At 49.3% G+C, this 15,469-nt stretch overlaps 8 protein-coding genes across 8 annotated transcripts; 1 reads left to right on the plus strand and 7 right to left on the minus strand.

The window, feature by feature from the left end:
* Nucleotides 1-257: 257 nt before the first annotated feature.
* M437DRAFT_87750 (uncharacterized protein) lies at nt 258-1,292 on the minus strand (the record flags this gene model as incomplete). The annotated part of the gene is made up of 1 exon (XM_041028702.1): nt 258-1,292. One exon carries the CDS (start codon nt 1,290-1,292, stop codon nt 258-260), a length of 1,035 nt encoding a protein of 344 aa, XP_040876512.1.
* Nucleotides 1,293-1,531: 239 nt separating this feature from the next.
* Nucleotides 1,532-2,332, minus strand: M437DRAFT_56979 (uncharacterized protein; the record flags this gene model as incomplete). Its single annotated transcript, XM_041023138.1, has 1 exon — nt 1,532-2,332. One exon carries the CDS (start codon nt 2,330-2,332, stop codon nt 1,532-1,534), a length of 801 nt encoding a protein of 266 aa, XP_040876513.1.
* Nucleotides 2,333-2,595: 263 nt separating this feature from the next.
* Nucleotides 2,596-3,332, minus strand: M437DRAFT_78286 (uncharacterized protein; the record flags this gene model as incomplete). The annotated part of the gene is made up of 2 exons (XM_041026963.1): nt 2,596-2,787; nt 2,829-3,332. 2 exons carry the CDS (start codon nt 3,330-3,332, stop codon nt 2,596-2,598), a joined length of 696 nt encoding a protein of 231 aa, XP_040876514.1.
* An 852-nt stretch (nt 3,333-4,184) lies between these two features.
* Nucleotides 4,185-5,156, minus strand: M437DRAFT_56962 (NAD(P)-binding protein; the record flags this gene model as incomplete). Its single annotated transcript, XM_041023137.1, has 2 exons — nt 4,185-4,924; nt 4,997-5,156. 2 exons carry the CDS (start codon nt 5,154-5,156, stop codon nt 4,185-4,187), a joined length of 900 nt encoding a protein of 299 aa, XP_040876515.1.
* Nucleotides 5,157-5,590: 434 nt separating this feature from the next.
* On the minus strand, nt 5,591-6,532 carry M437DRAFT_78288 (uncharacterized protein; the record flags this gene model as incomplete). The annotated part of the gene is made up of 3 exons (XM_041026964.1): nt 5,591-6,161; nt 6,213-6,456; nt 6,505-6,532. 3 exons carry the CDS (start codon nt 6,530-6,532, stop codon nt 5,591-5,593), a joined length of 843 nt encoding a protein of 280 aa, XP_040876516.1.
* Nucleotides 6,533-7,535: 1,003 nt separating this feature from the next.
* Nucleotides 7,536-8,171, minus strand: M437DRAFT_10964 (PSP1-domain-containing protein; the record flags this gene model as incomplete). Its single annotated transcript, XM_041018586.1, has 2 exons — nt 7,536-7,881; nt 7,993-8,171. Coding segments are annotated over 2 exons (525 nt in total), but the record flags the coding sequence as incomplete, so codon positions are not given.
* A 3,850-nt stretch (nt 8,172-12,021) lies between these two features.
* On the minus strand, nt 12,022-13,037 carry M437DRAFT_69172 (aromatic compound dioxygenase; the record flags this gene model as incomplete). The annotated part of the gene is made up of 2 exons (XM_041025229.1): nt 12,022-12,295; nt 12,349-13,037. The coding sequence occupies 2 exons, from the start codon at nt 13,035-13,037 to the stop codon at nt 12,022-12,024; spliced, it is 963 nt and encodes a 320-aa protein (XP_040876518.1).
* Nucleotides 13,038-13,543: 506 nt separating this feature from the next.
* M437DRAFT_69173 (cytochrome P450 alkane hydroxylase-like protein) lies at nt 13,544-15,234 on the plus strand (the record flags this gene model as incomplete). Its single annotated transcript, XM_041025230.1, has 4 exons — nt 13,544-14,654; nt 14,708-14,931; nt 14,987-15,029; nt 15,077-15,234. 4 exons carry the CDS (start codon nt 13,544-13,546, stop codon nt 15,232-15,234), a joined length of 1,536 nt encoding a protein of 511 aa, XP_040876519.1.
* Between the last annotated feature and the right edge of the window lie 235 nt (nt 15,235-15,469).

Genomic DNA, 15,469 nt, shown 5'->3' on the forward strand with positions numbered 1-15,469 from the left:
CAAAAACCCTTGTCTTCTCCTCGTCCAGAGTATTTCCGCAAGCAAAAGTACAATGCCAAAGCAGTCACTGGACCAACCTCCAAATCAACCAGAAGTCGGCATGTATGTTCAGCACTCCTGGTCGTAAGTGTCGTCATCTCTGTGAAGGTATACCTCGTTTGGACGTAGACCGTGATATACGGCATATCACCATAAGTAGAGACGACCGTATGAAACAACCGCAAGATATCAATCCATCTGACAGAATCTATACACATCTACGAGAAGAACCTCTTCTTGTTCAAAGGCAAGAACGGTATTCCCGGTTCGTTACAATACAACACCACATTCGGATCTTGATTATAATAACTCTGATCCATCCCGAACGCCTCCAACATATGCCACTTGACGAACCCAGCTCGTCGTCCTGACCCACTGTCCCACATACGGTCAAGCAGTTCCGAACACGCATCTGCCAACCATATCCTCACTTTCTTATACTTGGAATCATCTGTCTTGTCGGGATCCATAGCATCCTGGGGTCTCATGTATTTGCCCCATTTTTGTAATGGTGAGATGGTCGATGGTGTTGAGAGACAATGATGATATTCCATCATTGCTGTTTGCAACAGATCCAGCATTTTGGCTTTCATGATTCGAAGACGACCTTTGTTGTCTGGTGCAATCTCTTTCTTGGAGGACGGAGATCTGTCGTATACTACTCGTATGTCCTTGAACAGGAACTTGAGTTCGATGCGATTTGGATCACCACCCAAGACGTGTAGCAAATCGAAGAGTGACTCCACGTTAGGCAAAGAGATCTCGGGCAGGAACATTGGCACAAAGTCCCAACGAATTAGTATTTCGTAAGTGATTTGCTTGGGTGGATCCAGAGTGTAGAGGCGAGCCATGTGTGTAGGGTTGAGAAGGATATTTTCAACAAATTCATGCGCATTCGTTGATATGACAGCGTCATGTATATTGTCCGTGGCATATACAAAGGGTGTAAGTCTCCAATAGTCAAACTCGGCATGCGGATCGGTATAGTATGCTGGAGCCACGTGGTTCTCAAGTCTGGTAACATCAATCGGTTCTGCGTCGACAAGCAAATATCGATATATCTTTTGCTTTACATCGTACGGGATAGTGGATCTGATCCTAGCTTCTAACTCGAGTACGCTGATTCTCTCGTTTAGATATTCTTGTTGATCCAAGTTCAAAGCTGTGGGATCTAATGCCATCAGATACTCATATTCTTGTAGTGTTCCAATCATGTGCATATGATGCTTCTTATCTGGTATATTCAAGCCCATGGTGAGGTATGTGTGATGTTGTCCACAGATGAACATGAAGCAGATCAACATGATTCCGCCCCTTGCCGGCAAGGATGAAGCTTGACAACAAAGACATATCCGGATCCGGCCTTGAAAAATGCATGGTGGCTCGGGTAAAGATTCTCGAAAGTTGGTATTGACAAAGAAGCAACACACAATCTTTTTCTGGTCACCACAGATGACTGTCTTGCATATCCAGCGATGCCAACAGACAGCTCTCACATGAGTGCTGAGCATTTGGCAGCAACATCCCTGCTTTCCACTGACAGTATACTTTGACTGCTACTGAGCTCTGACATCTCTCTTCTCCAGGTGTCCCAATGCTCAGTCATAGTACAGGTTGTTCTCTGTAATAGTCCACGTCTTGAACCAGGAACTGGCCTCGAATAGCTCCTTATTTCCTCCGATGGTAAATCAGTCTTGAGTTGTGTACCAGCACATTGCAGCCAAGCGTGCACTTCGAAAATCAACACCTCAAGCCCAGGGCGTCTCAAACAAACTAGATTGAGCACGTCGTATCCCCAGTCTGCCGGTATTCCACCTATGCTACGAAGATAAATCTTAGCCTCTGCTGTTCCAATAGCTTCGAATTGATGACATAGCTCGGCTCTCCTGGCGGCGGTCCAACTTTCCTTCTCCCACGGAGAGTGACCCTGGATATGCAGCCGATGACAGTCGCTCCACATGTGGCCAAAGTTCATAAGTTGCGACCAATCGATGGAGTTTGTGGATGGCAGTGACTGCATGGCGGCCAAAAGATCGAGTATCTTCTCTTGATCGTCTGACAGTTCTACCAGTGCGTCGGATAACAACCCCCACAGTCGATACAGCTCCGATGGAGGGTCTTCTTCTGCAAGGACAGGCGATGTGATTTTATTCGCGGCTTGTTGTACATCCAGAAGGCCAGACAAGTAGTCGTCCAGAGCTTTTGCTTCCTCGTGGTGACAGCCGTCGCCTGCTAGTAGAGCTTCTCTGTCCACTGCGACTTGTGATGTAGTCCAGTCCGTTCGAGACACCATCTTGCTGGATGAGTGCAGCTCGCGGCCAGAAGAGAATGGTAGCATCGTTTAGAAAGACAATCCCCTAGAACCCAACTCGATTTCACAAGGCTGCTACATAGACCCACCATGGCATCATGACGTACCTTGATCAGGTTCAGATCGTCACCTGCCAAGACGATCCTTCGAAGGATGGACGTTTGCTTACAGAAAAGTCTTGAAAAAGGCGAACATTCTCTTCAATAGACCTCTGAGATTCAGCTCCACGTAGCTTTCTCGAGATATCACGAGTCAGGAGCCCATACGCTCATGATCGCTAGCCACAGCTCTTCGCAGACTCGTCCGAGAGCGACAGATCTTTCAAGCAAAGGCACACCCGCATTCATCTCCATCTCCTCATCATCTGCCCAGTCGATCCTATATGTTCCCTTGGCAAGATCGTGCAAACTGCCATCAAACACGATCAAAAAAAAGCCCTCGAGACATGAGCTTCCAGTTCTATGGCCACAGGAGCCACCGGCATGATGGATTCGAGTTCGGCCGCGACGGTGATGAACTGTAGCTTGACCGTCTTCCTGGCTTCTTCGCTAGCCTTGTCCTTGAAGTGTGTAGCCAAAAGTATCAGATTGGCAAGGCTCGATCTTTCCGGTGGCAAGGACACCTGAACGACAATTTTTCTCATCTTCTTGCATGATTCAGTGATTGCAGGATTGCAAAGCCATTGATCCAGATGCAAGTTCTCTTCACGAGTAAGTCGACTAGGCAGTGGGAGAAGGAAGGTATTTTCGCGGTAGTAGAACTTGCTGCCTTCCGTATAGAAGAACTTGGAAATGTGTGTGACTTCGGGAAGTCCTTGATTGATTCGTTTGCTGAGGTCGATGGGAACCGAGCGTGTTACTGCGTTCTTGCAGACGATAATTTTCAACTCTGTAGGAAATCTTTGGAATGCTGAAAAATTCGAGAGTGATGGTTGCAGAGTGCCTGAGCTGGATTTGTGGCTGGAAGATAAATTGAAGGGCATGATTTATACTTCAGTCTGGCTTCTGAGTAATTGCTTCTTTGCAGAAATGACCCCGAGAAACTGCAAGTCAGTCACCACTACCTGTTTCTGCGCTGATCAGCAATGAGCGTGTGAGCGTGTGATTGACAAAGAAAGAGCGCAACAAAGCCGTCTGCATTATCATCAAACGAAAGCGGAAGCTGCAACCAATTCCGGTTGACAACCAAATTAGCAGGTCAGTAAGAAATGTAATTTGACTGGCTCATATTATCATCCCTATCGAGTTTCGTGCATGTGTTTGCTTATCTTGTACGTGCCAAGTCCAGAGTGTGGTCAAGGTTTACATTCACAAAAGGCAGCCAGCCTATCAGATGGGGATGAGCACGATGGAACCGCGTTACTTGGTGTAGCGGAATGATTCGCCTCTGAACTTGACTGAAAGTAGGTGCCCGTCTAGTGCACTATTACCATCGGTGTTGTCTGGGATTAATCGTCGGTCAGGACGAGATGCTCTTTTTTTTGCTCTTTTACCAATCCTCTGCCTTTGTTGGTTTCTGCTGCTCTTTTTGGAACTCTCAAGATGCTTACTGTAAGGCTCTTGGTTGGATGAAAGCACTGTAGAGTGGTTTGAAATGGTGTGTTGTGGGTTGTGATACTCGGTCCAATTCCCCTAATTGATTTCTTGTTTTGCGTCTAGCTGGTCTACGACCACCGCAAGTGAAGCACATTGACATCAAATCTTCCCTGATGAGATTATTCCTGAACAAGTTTCACAACGATACTTGAGTGAGCATGACCAGATGCGTTCGATGATATGAAAAGGACCTTTTCTCGTAAGCTAGTATCCTCATCGTTCTCAGCAAGACTACAAACCTAGAAAACAGTCGCACCACCATCGACCACAAAATCGGCACCATTGATATACGATCCCGCCCTCGAACACAACAACACCACAACCCCATCCAACTCCCCTACCGCGCCCATCCTCCCCATCGGATTTCTATTCGCCCAGATATTCCTCGCTTCCTCAAGTCCAGCGCCCTCATTCAACACCGTATCCATATACCCAGGACTGATCGAGTTGACTCTAATACCGTACCTCGCCCACTCAGCAGCCAGAGAGTCTTTCATAGCAATAACAGCAGCTTTGCTGACATTATACGCAACTTGCGGTTGTGGGAAGTTGACACGGTGGCCGGAGATAGATGCTGTAAACACGATACTGCCTCCAGTGCCTTGGGTCTGCATGTGCTTTGCTGCTGCTTGAGCACAAAGGAATGAACCAGTGGTGTTGATATCGATAGTGCGACGCCATTGCTCTGGAGTCATCTCAATTGCATGCAAACAACCGACCACACCAGCGAAACAAAGCAGAATGTCAATGGAGCCTCTAGCTGCTACGGCGGCGAAAGCACGATCTACATTTCCAGCATCGGTGACGTCGACAGGTTCGATTCTGACCTTTGAGGACGGAAACTCGTTTTGCAGAGCATCTATCGCTTCAGCGGAAGTGTCGAAGGTGGATCGAAGGTCGAAGAGGAAAATATTGGCCAGTCCGTGTTCCAGAAGTGCTCGTGCTGCTGCTAGGGCGAGCGTACCGGCTCCTCCGGTGACTATGCGATAGGTCAGTATTCAATTTCTGCACTGAGAGCACTACCACAAGAACACTATTCAGTCATACATACTGACAGCATTTCCCTCAACGGCAAAGCGAGCCATTGCTCTTCCCTCTGCATTCAGATAGTGTGGCAATGGCGGCGGTGGAGCGGTCAGTGAAGCATCTGTGCCATTTGAAAGCTCCATGAAAGGAATGGCACGAGCAGATAGAGCAGCGCGTTCGGACATGTTGTAGTCTCTCGAGTGCAAGGGCATACAAAGTGGCTTTGAATTCGACAATTGTGTAGGAAGTGGGGTACTGTGTTCAGTTGACTGTGAATTCTAAGTGGATTGAGCAAGATGAACCAAGATACAGCAAAGCAGATAATATATATAGTAAAGAGGTCCATCGAATTGCACCTCCCGCATGAGGTCGGTGGACAGTGTACCGAGATGGACGAGCCGCGTCATTGTGGACCATGACTGCATCAGGAAGGTTACCCGACAGAAGGTTACCCGACAGAAGCTCCAACCTCAGCAGTTCCTTCCAACCGCCCTCTTGTCATCATGCAAAGTCGCACATAACAGCAATGTAAGCGAGTGGTATTCGTGACTCAGAAATCAAGCTTGCAAAAGACGGAAGGTGTACCGGAAGTCCAGGCAGCAACGTGGACAAGCATGCATCATTCTTCTTCGGCAAGCAGATGCCTGGCCAACTTTTTGACACCTTTTTTGGTGTTGTGGATGATTGGGAAGAGGCCATCTCCTTCTGTCATGTCAATTCTGGCCTCCGGCTCGGTCTCAACATCTTCGTCATCTTCTTTGGGCTCGTCGCGCAGAACCTTGAACATAGCAGCCACATCATCCAGTTTCTGGTCGGTGAAGGGAGGCTTAGTCTTGTTGCGTCTAGGTTCTTGGTCATCTGGCCGCTTCAAGATCTGTTGAATTTGGCGGCGAGCAAGTTCTTGACCAGCATGCAGCATCTCAGCCACATCGTTCTTGTCCTTCTCAAAAGTCTCGAGATGGTCGGTGGTCAATTGTTCTCTGCCTGAGTCGAAGCAATCGACAATTACTTTGTATTGCGTGAGGAGGTTCTCGGATTTGGTGATCAAGAGTTGGGCGTGCTCGTGTGAGGGTCTGAGATAGAAGGTGTCTTGCGCAGAGTTGCCCTTTCTTTGCTTCTCAAGGGGTCCGCTGAGGACGTCAGTAAGCAGAGTACGGATATCGTTGTGGAATTTTGAGTCAAGATCTTCTCTGATGTTGCGTTAGAACAAGTAGAGCAGAAGATGGATTGCGATAGCTTACAGCTCGCGCTCTTTTGTGTCAAGTGCTTGATTGAGATCCTCTTCGTCCTTGGTCACTTTGGCATGCATCTCGTGAATCCAGCCGTCGTCCCTGTACTTGAGGTTGCCAGCCATCAACAGCATTTGCTGGCTCTCGATGCGTCCAAGGTCTTCTTCTTCCTCCTCAGACGCGCTATGCATGTCGACCTCATCACTATCTGCTCTGCGCTTGGACGATCTGCTGTCTGGCGATTGTGTGGCTGCGTCTAGATCTTAGCAAACAGTTTGTCTTGTGTTGGCGTGCAATGAAATACCTTCGGCCTTGCGTTTGCCTCTTGTCATTGTGTCTTTCGATGGTTATTGGTTATGTGTATGTTTCTTGATTGACTTTTGTTGGTGCAGGAGAACAAACACGAATGGTCAGGAAAGTCTCAAATTTGATTGTTCCTTCCTAGGTAGGCACGCCGCACCGCACCTTCTTCCACACCAAGAGGTCTTTGTCTGGGCAATCTCTGCAATTTCAATTCTCAAACGATCAAGGGCTATCTGAGTTTATTGGGACAAACTTTACTGCCTTATCCCACGTCTGCTGTCCGTAGTCCCGCTGTAACTTCCTCTGCATTTCTGGGAAATATCAAAAAACAAGACTGAATCATCAAGTTTGTTAGAAGAAATCGACTTTCCTGCTCCAGCTATTTGCTTCTTCGTGTAAACCCTCTCTACCCATTCGTAATTTACTGTCTGAGGTTATCCCTTTTTTTTCCCTCAGGTTTTCACCCTTTTCCATTGTGGTTCATTGCTTCCCGGTGTGAAGCTGAGGGTCTTTGTTTTGATCGATTCTGTCGGGAATGGCTTGATTACCAGCGCAGCTCAAAGAGCAAAGCTTCTAGCGCGACTGACCAAAGTCACCAGGACGTGATTGACGGTTGCCATTTCTCAGAAGACTTTGGCCAAACACTGGAGCAGGTCTGAAAGCCAGCTCGTGCGAAGGCGAGGGGGTGCTGCCATACGGTGCCTCAAAGGGTTGCTGGCCATAAGATCCGACTGGCATGTACCATGGCTGGTCAGAAGCACCAGGGAAACCATTCGAGCCGAAGAAGGCTGGCCTGCCGAAGCCGCCACGTGATCCTGCTTGTCCTTGCATCTGAGCCTGGTTCATTGGATTTTCATGGTATGTCTGAGGAGCTGCGCCTGTAACGTCATCGGCGTAGTTCGAGCGACCTGCAGTATGGGGCACGAAGAAGGCAGATGCCGTGGGATTCATGGTTCTGGGCGAGGCGCCAGGTTGGATAGCACCGGGGCCGATGGAGCTTGGTGGTTGATTTGGACGTGAGCGGAACGCAGCAGGATTGATGGCCGACAGCCAAATACGGGTTTTGTAGATCTTGAACAAATCTCCCACGAGAAGGTTAAAGTTAATGTACTCAGTAGAGTAAAAGTAGAAGGTGAGCTTCTTCCAATCAAGCTGAAATTCGGCGTCCAGAATCTCCATCTTGAGGTTGTGTTCGTTGGCCTTCTGCTGAGCGATCCTCTTAGCCTTAGCTTCATTTCCTTCCTTCTCGCGAAGGTTGGCAATCTCATGTGGCTGGGCGAGACGTTTGATCATCTTCGGCTTGGTGGGCTCTTGTGGCAGTTCAGGAGGTCCGCCCATACCAGGTGGGTACTCGTCTAGAGGTCTATCTCTGTGCGTACTGCCATGATCTGCGCCATTCGAAGCCATGAGGCCGCGTGTTTCTGAATCGGTCAACGCAAGGTTGTGACGCGAGAACATCATCAGCCATTTGTAATGATCTTCTCCTGACTTCTCCAGGGCTTCCTTTGCTCTCGGCCAGTCAATCTTGGCGTGAGTGACGGTTCCTAGATCTTGACCACGATCTGCTTCGACAATGACCAGATCGCCTTCCTTGACATCAAGGCCTGTACCCTCATGGATGTAGAAGATGCCGGATCTTGAACACTTAAAGGTGACAATGTAGAGCGGAGCACTCCATCCTTGACGACCAAAAGCACCACCTGCAGGCCCGGCTGTTGGGTACGGGCTGTTATTCATCATAAGGCTTGTCGACTCGGCACGATTTCTGTGGGCAGTAGCTGCACCCGAAAAATAATTCTGCGCGTAGGCTCTGTGTTGCATGTCGGACTCTGTCATATTTGTCTCAAGGTCGTGAGGCATTTGGCGATGATCCGGACGAGCACTAGCACTGCTGCCATTTTCTGCGCCAAGAGACAGCATGCCCAATGCTGAGCTAACGCTGTTGTATCCTTGACCTGAGCCAGATAGTCCACCGACGAGTGATCCGCGACGAGTTGGAATGTCTGCCAGCGAATGCCTTCTACTTTGAGTCATGTCGTCCATGCCGAACCCAAGAGAGGTAGACCACATGCCGCGGTGCGTACCGTCTTGTGCCATGGATTGACTAAGATTAATAGGTCTTCCGGAGTAGAGTTGTTCAGAATCGTCGTCGTCGATAGCGGACTCTGCACCAGTTTGTGCATAGTTGTCAGACATGGAGCGACGCACCTCTTCCGCAGCTGAAGGACCCAGCGAGGCCGATCCATGCTTTGCGCGTGCGCTTTCATGAGTTGCTTGGCGGAGTAATGCGTTGCTGACATCTGCGATCGGGTCCTGACGTGCTCTAGGGTTGCCAAGAAGGACCCCTTGATCAGGTCCTTCATCATCTTCAACTTCACTCAGCTGTGCCAGAGGCCTGCCTTCAGCATAAATTGTTTCACCAAGACCGCTCGGGCGCATAGGGCGATATTGTGAGCCAGGAATACCGGCGCGCGCTCTTGAAGGTGTGCCTACTGCACCAGGGCTCTGAGGACCCACATCAGTGTCGAGTTGCCCAACAGAGTAGGATTGAGACCTGTGAGTTTTGAGAATAGGCTGCAGTGGGATGTTGAAGGGGAATGACTCGGTCGAATCCACGACACCTGGACTTGGCTGAGGAAGGTATGAAGCGGGTGATCCCTCGTTCAATCGAAGCGGCAAGTCTCGTCGGTCGGCGCCCCAGATCGAGTTCGGAGCAGCCCACGCGCCTCCATTTGAGCCATTTGAGGGGACGCGGCCTAGAGCAGATCCGAAAGTCCAGGGATTGTGTTCGGCAGAAGGCGTTGAAGGCTGTGAACCATTGGGAGGCATGCTAGCGCCAGTGATAGACGGCTTCCTCAGATCACCTGACTTGATCTCGCTAAGAAACGACGATCTGCGAATACCTGTTGCAGCGGTTGGGCGCACGGTCACAGATGAAGCGGAGTGAGAGAGCTCAGGCTCATCCTCTGAAGATGCGAAAGCCTCAGAATCAGGCGTTGAGCGTCCAAACTTGATCTTGTCAGCTCTGATAGCAGTGGGACCAAAGCTTGAACGATTGACAGTGCTAGCTGCCATGTTGGTGGAGATCTTGCCGTGGCTGTGAAGTAGATACTTAGGTGTTTCTGACAAAGAAGGTGTTCACTGAATTGGAGTGAAGTATCAGAAGAGGTTATAGCTGGTAGAATTGTACCACGCTGAAGTGATGTGAGACAAAGAATATGTCGATGGCTCGTGGAAGCGTAATAAACCTTGAAATACTCAGAGAAAGCTGTCAAGTAGGCGATTTCGCGTCGTGCAAGGTTGCACAGAGGTATGGTTGGTTGAAAAGATGGCAAAGCTCACAATGTGCCGAGGTTTTGATTGGTAGGCGGAAAGAATGATGTCGTCCCCGAATCGCCGGTGCCTGATCTATTCATGTCAGCTGCCATTTGCATGACCTCGTGTTTCAAATGATGCCCCATTCGACGTCGAGTCGTCGTGTCAGGTACACATTCGACGTCGAGTCCGCCGTAATAGGCAAGACTTGACTCTTGAAGCAAGGTCGACGGCATGTGAGGAGGGAAACTCACGAGTAAAATCCCAGCAAAGAAGTCACCAGCTCTGCGTTGCTGCAAGATGTGAGAGCAAACTCTGGAAACAAAGACTTGCGCCAAACGTATGGAGACTCGCTTGTTGAGAGAAGTTGAAGGTCGTGTGAAAGAAAAAAATCGGTCTGTGAGATGTTCTGAGCACAAATGTCAGCGTCTGCTATAGGCCTACGATGCAAATAGTGAGCTTCGAGCAAATCATGCTCCGCCCTGACACGTGCGTATCGTCTAGCGATTGCGCACTTCCCACACTACGAGCAATAAGATCTCACAGCCAGAGCGAGGTACACAGCCACGATAACGAATATCCGACTGCTACGTCGAGAGATGAGGCAGGAAAATCGAACATACCTAACAATTGCTTGTAGTGCCTGTATCCGAGCCCTTTTCCTTCTATCTATCGATCGTATCTGGTAGAAGTGCGTCAGGCCGATCGTCGAGTGTGCTGAGGTGTCCTAGATTTTGGACCCATGTGAGACAATCTCACTCACCTATTGATTTTGGTTGTCTTGTCTTGGCGAAACAGTATTAAAGCGAAAAGAGAAATATTTGTAACATAAACAGGTCGTGTAAAAGCTTCTCAAATACCTGTCCTCAGTCAGCAGACGCACTCCTACGGTCGCAAGATTCACGATGAACGACTTGGACTCGAGATGCCAGGATTACAAGCTTACAGATTCGAAACAACGCCTTGGTCACAGTCTCATGGTCCTTCGTTCCAGGTTACAGCAGACTGTCTCTACGGAGTTGGTCCTGTACAAAGCAAGGCACTCCAAGATTCATTTGCGATGTTTGTGGAGAAACGCGTCCACGTGGGGGCTCGAGTTAGCACACAGGTCGTCGTCGGATTATTCCAGACTTCAGATCTGGAGGTTAGCTTCAGTTGATTTCGCGACTGGCGAAGAGTCGTGAAGTAGGACTGTAGCGACTCCGCTTTGGAAGGTGGGCGAAATGAACAGATGTTCTGGATTGTGCGGGCCCCTTGTTGTGGGGGAGACTTCGGAGGATGATGATGCAGGACGCCGATCACCTTACAATCGGGCGTGACCGTCGACAACAAGACTTTTCAGCGCGAGGGTGTAAGTACTTGAGCTTGGGAATGATTCTTTTCTTTGGAATGAGACGGACTTGACGAGGTCTGAATGGTGGAGAGAAAATATGTAGTCACACGCAGGCTCTAACGACTACATAAGGAAGGCGCCAGACGTGAACGAAATGCGGAGGCGGCGCAACTGCTCTCTTTGAGCGGGGTCTCGTGCCCTTCGATCAGCCACTTTCCTCGGCGCTAACCGACTCATCTTCGACCACCAGAGGTGGTGCAAACCACTCTTATACTTCTATCCGCTCCATGTTACCAGTGCTGCCATTGGCCCGTCCCTTCCAGTGGTGAGGATACCTACAAGCAATAACCTCATTTTCCACATCGCCTGAACAGCGACGACCCTTGGACTCTGCGTCAGCGCTGTCAGGCCACCCAGATGACCCCTTGGCGCGGCATGCAATGCCCCGGAACACCCGTTCGAATCCTCGTCGCATCTTGTCCCACACTTCGAGTACGATGACGACGGGTCGAATATCGCAAACACATCCGAGTCCACGAGCAGCTAATTTTCGGTTGGATAGGTACACAAAGCCACCGCATTGGACATGCTCTCAATAGGTACCCCAGCGGGTAAGAGTGCGGGGTGCAGCAAAAGACGATTTTTGTGTGGTTGACCAGGAGCATGTGGCCCTGCATCCATTTTACACTTCAACACTAGCCATCCGGCTCATCTTCCAGGTGCCGTAAATGATCAAGCACGGAGTACAAGGTAGCGTGTTCAGGTGACAACATGTAGTCTCGATCATTCCACAGGTCAGCATCCTGCATCTGATAAGTCTACAGTGTACTATTCATCGAGATGAGTAGGAGCCATCACTCTCCCGCATCATCAATCAACATCCAATATGGGCAAGCCCTGGAAATCTTCCATGCTTCTTCCCATCTTTTTAATGGCTTCTTCTGCCTTTGCCTTGCGCAGCTTCAGTGTTTCCTTCACTGTTACTAGCACAAAGTCATAAGTCAAAAGAGCAGTTCCTTCTTCAACTCCGTATTTTTTGGCCATTTCTGGATCTGTCACCTTCGACAAGTCTACGATGAGAGATTCTTTAACACCGAACACTGGATCAGAAGCCTCGTATGGGTCGCCACGAGGATACAAAGCACTGCATGTCTGTCAGAATTCCAATGGTAGTTGACTCTTGTTTCCAGAACTTACGTGATGAGAGGGTCGAAGTTGTCTTTCTTCAGCAGGAAGTGAACATGGCCGGGCCGGTTGGGATGCCTGCCTAACATCTGAAGCATGCTGAAGACAGGTCCGTCCATTGGAATCGGGTAGGAGACAGGCTTCACCGCCTTGAACCAGAAGGTTCCATCTTGCTCGGAAAACAAGATACCTCTGCCATCTGGTCCATCACGGTCTGGATACTGGACGTCATAATTCCCGTGCGAATCGCCCTCCCATACATCAACCTGTACACCTTGGAGTGGATTTCCCTCGGTATCTTTGACAGTGCAAAGGACCAGCAGAGGGGTTCCATCAGGGTCTTTGTGGATAGCATAGCCGTTGTCCACTTCGCGTGCATCGTGGGTATGGAAAGGGCCAAGCACGGTTCCCTCGGTCGACTTTCCGGTGCGCGGATGATCGATAGAATCAACCAGAGCACTTAGTCCAAGCGTATCGGAGAGAAGGATCATCTCTCTTCTCAGGTCAGTGCTGATTTGGCCAACATCTGTCAGAAAATCCAGTCCGGTCATCCACTCATCCGTCGAAAGTCGTGTCTCTCTAGCAAAATCATGTAGATGGGATACCAGACGTTCGAATATATATCTCGTCCTTGGGTTCGTACATTGTTTGTTGATGGCATGAACATTCTCCGTGATGTTCTCCGTAGTGAGGTCCTTCATGATGAATTATATCTTGATTTCGGCCAAGAGATACCTTCGAGTTGGGTCGAGGACGTGGGCCTCGCAGTCTTTATTAGTCGTTCACATTTTCGGTGGTTGTCGTTGCTCAGAGTGATCATGACGGTGTACGTGGGGCAGCTCCAGCTCCCGCACTCGCCCCACTTTGAGGAGCTTCGGTGCACCGACCAATTATATCTCAATAACAACTTCGCTCGGAACTGCCTTTCGGCATTTTCTGGTGCACAAAATGTGCTCTCGTCGAAAGCACATGATCATACTGTTATGAACAATATCAATTCATCAGCTGGAGAGCTTTGCCCTTCTTAGGAGAATGATCTTGTAGAGGTTCGGTGAGGGAGGCGTAAGCAAGCCTGACATGTGAGATAAGCTAGGTAAGCTTCTTGCAGTCGCAGCTGCATCCTTCAGCTTGCTGCCATATATACTCTCACCGAACACCTCGAACGCCAGTTTCAACTTCGTGAACCGTCTTATCAAGCTACCACAAGATGCTCTTGGGAACTCCGCACCCGTTGACCGTGGCCGCAATAGGCACTGTTTTACTAGGAAGTCTTGTCTACTTCGCTTTAGCCTGGTGGAAGCTCAAGCAATCGAGACAAGAACTCGAGCGAAACAGCAAATGTCTTCCGCCACACAGCATCTACCCTAATCTGGACCCCTTCATGGCACTTGACATGGTACTGTCAGTCCTGTCCGCAGCTAGAAAGAAGAAATTGCTCGAATGGTTCAACGGCAACTACCAAAAGTATGGTCCGACATTTGTCGTCAGCACGATCCCAAGATATGCTATCCATACCACCGAGGCTGAGAATATCAAAACTGCTTTTTCTTTGAAATTCGACGACTGGTCCGTAAGACCTGGACGCCTAGCTTTCACACATTTGATGTCTGGTTCGACTTTCATGTCTGATGGCGCTGCATGGACCCATTCAAGAGGCATCTTGCGGCCTATGTTTGTCAAAGATCGTATCACCGATCTCGACTTATTCGAGGCCCATTTTCAAAAACTACTGAAGCTGATACCGGAGGATGGATCGACCTTTGACCTAGGTGCCCTATTTCATCGGTATGCATTTGATGTGTCTTCGGAATTCTTGTTCGGAGAGTCGCTTGACTCTCTGGGAAATCAGACAGACGCCAAAGCTCAGCTGGCCCATGATATCGAGCTGGTCATCCAAGATTGTGCAGACCGCTTCCGCTGGTCTCTGTTATATCGTTGGCTCAAGCGCCCAGGCGTCGATCAGGCTATTCAAAACGTGTTGAGTGCAACAACCAGATATGCGCAGAAGGCTATAGAGCGAGCAAGTCAAGAAAAGAATCGCACTGACGGAGCAGGCGAAGAGCATGCACAATATTCCTTCCTGGACGAGATGGCACGCCAGACACAAGATCTCAAGAAGATGTCCGAAGAAGCGACTAGCTTGATGTTCGCTGGAAAAGACACGTCTTCAGGATTGCTCGGCAATATTTTCTATCTACTTGCTAGGCATCCCGAGGCATGGACGAAGCTTCTCGCAGAGGTTGATCAACTTGAGGGCATACCACCAACATATGAGTGGATCAAGAATGCCAAGTACCTAAGATATTGCGAGCACGAAGGTACGTACGCTACCTAGGTATCGGGGTGTATCAAGCTGACCAGTCTCATGAAGCCATGAGACTCTATCCGGTCACCCCAATGTTACCACCCCGAGTTGCTAACAAGGATACTGTACTTCCACTCGGTGGTGGCAACGACGGCAAATCTCCTCTGTTTGTGCCGAAAGGCTCGTTCATGTCTGTCCACATCTACTCAGCAAACCGTCGTAAGGAGGTTTATGGAGAGGATGCAGAAGAGTTCAGACCGGAGAGATGGGAAGATCTTCGTCCAGGCTGGGTATGTATACTATGCACAATGTCTGTCGTAAACCAACTAATCGCTCTGTGTCCAGGGCTACACTCCGTTTGGAGGCGGGCCACGAATCTGCATAGGCCGTAAGTGTAGACGAACATCTTAAAGTGACAAAGCTAATACTACACAGAGCAATTCGGCATCACTGAAGTATACTATGTTACCGTGCGCCTTATGCAGCACTTCCGCCGGATTGAATGTCGCGACTCCAGACCGTTTAGAGAGGATCTTCCTGGTGTCATCCTGTGCCCAGATGGTGGCGTCCAAGTTGGCCTTTATCATCAGTGATAGCCTGACTTTCGCTTGATCTGGGGATTTGCTGCTGCCATTTTTGTTATGTTGTGTTCATTCACGATCGCCAGTATTGCTTGCATGAATTTATATCACGATATCACGATTGAGACGCAAAGTATCCCCGCTTCACCGGTCAGATCATTACACGTGGTGAAACAAGAGGCTCAGGATTCTAGGTGGCCGACAAGGCTCGATTGGTACTACGATACAAGATGGTGGTTCCTGCATC

The sequence above is a fragment of the Aureobasidium melanogenum genome (genome assembly GCF_000721775.1).
Source record: "Aureobasidium melanogenum CBS 110374 unplaced genomic scaffold scaffold_25, whole genome shotgun sequence".
In the NCBI taxonomy this organism is placed as follows: domain Eukaryota; kingdom Fungi; phylum Ascomycota; class Dothideomycetes; order Dothideales; family Saccotheciaceae; genus Aureobasidium; species Aureobasidium melanogenum.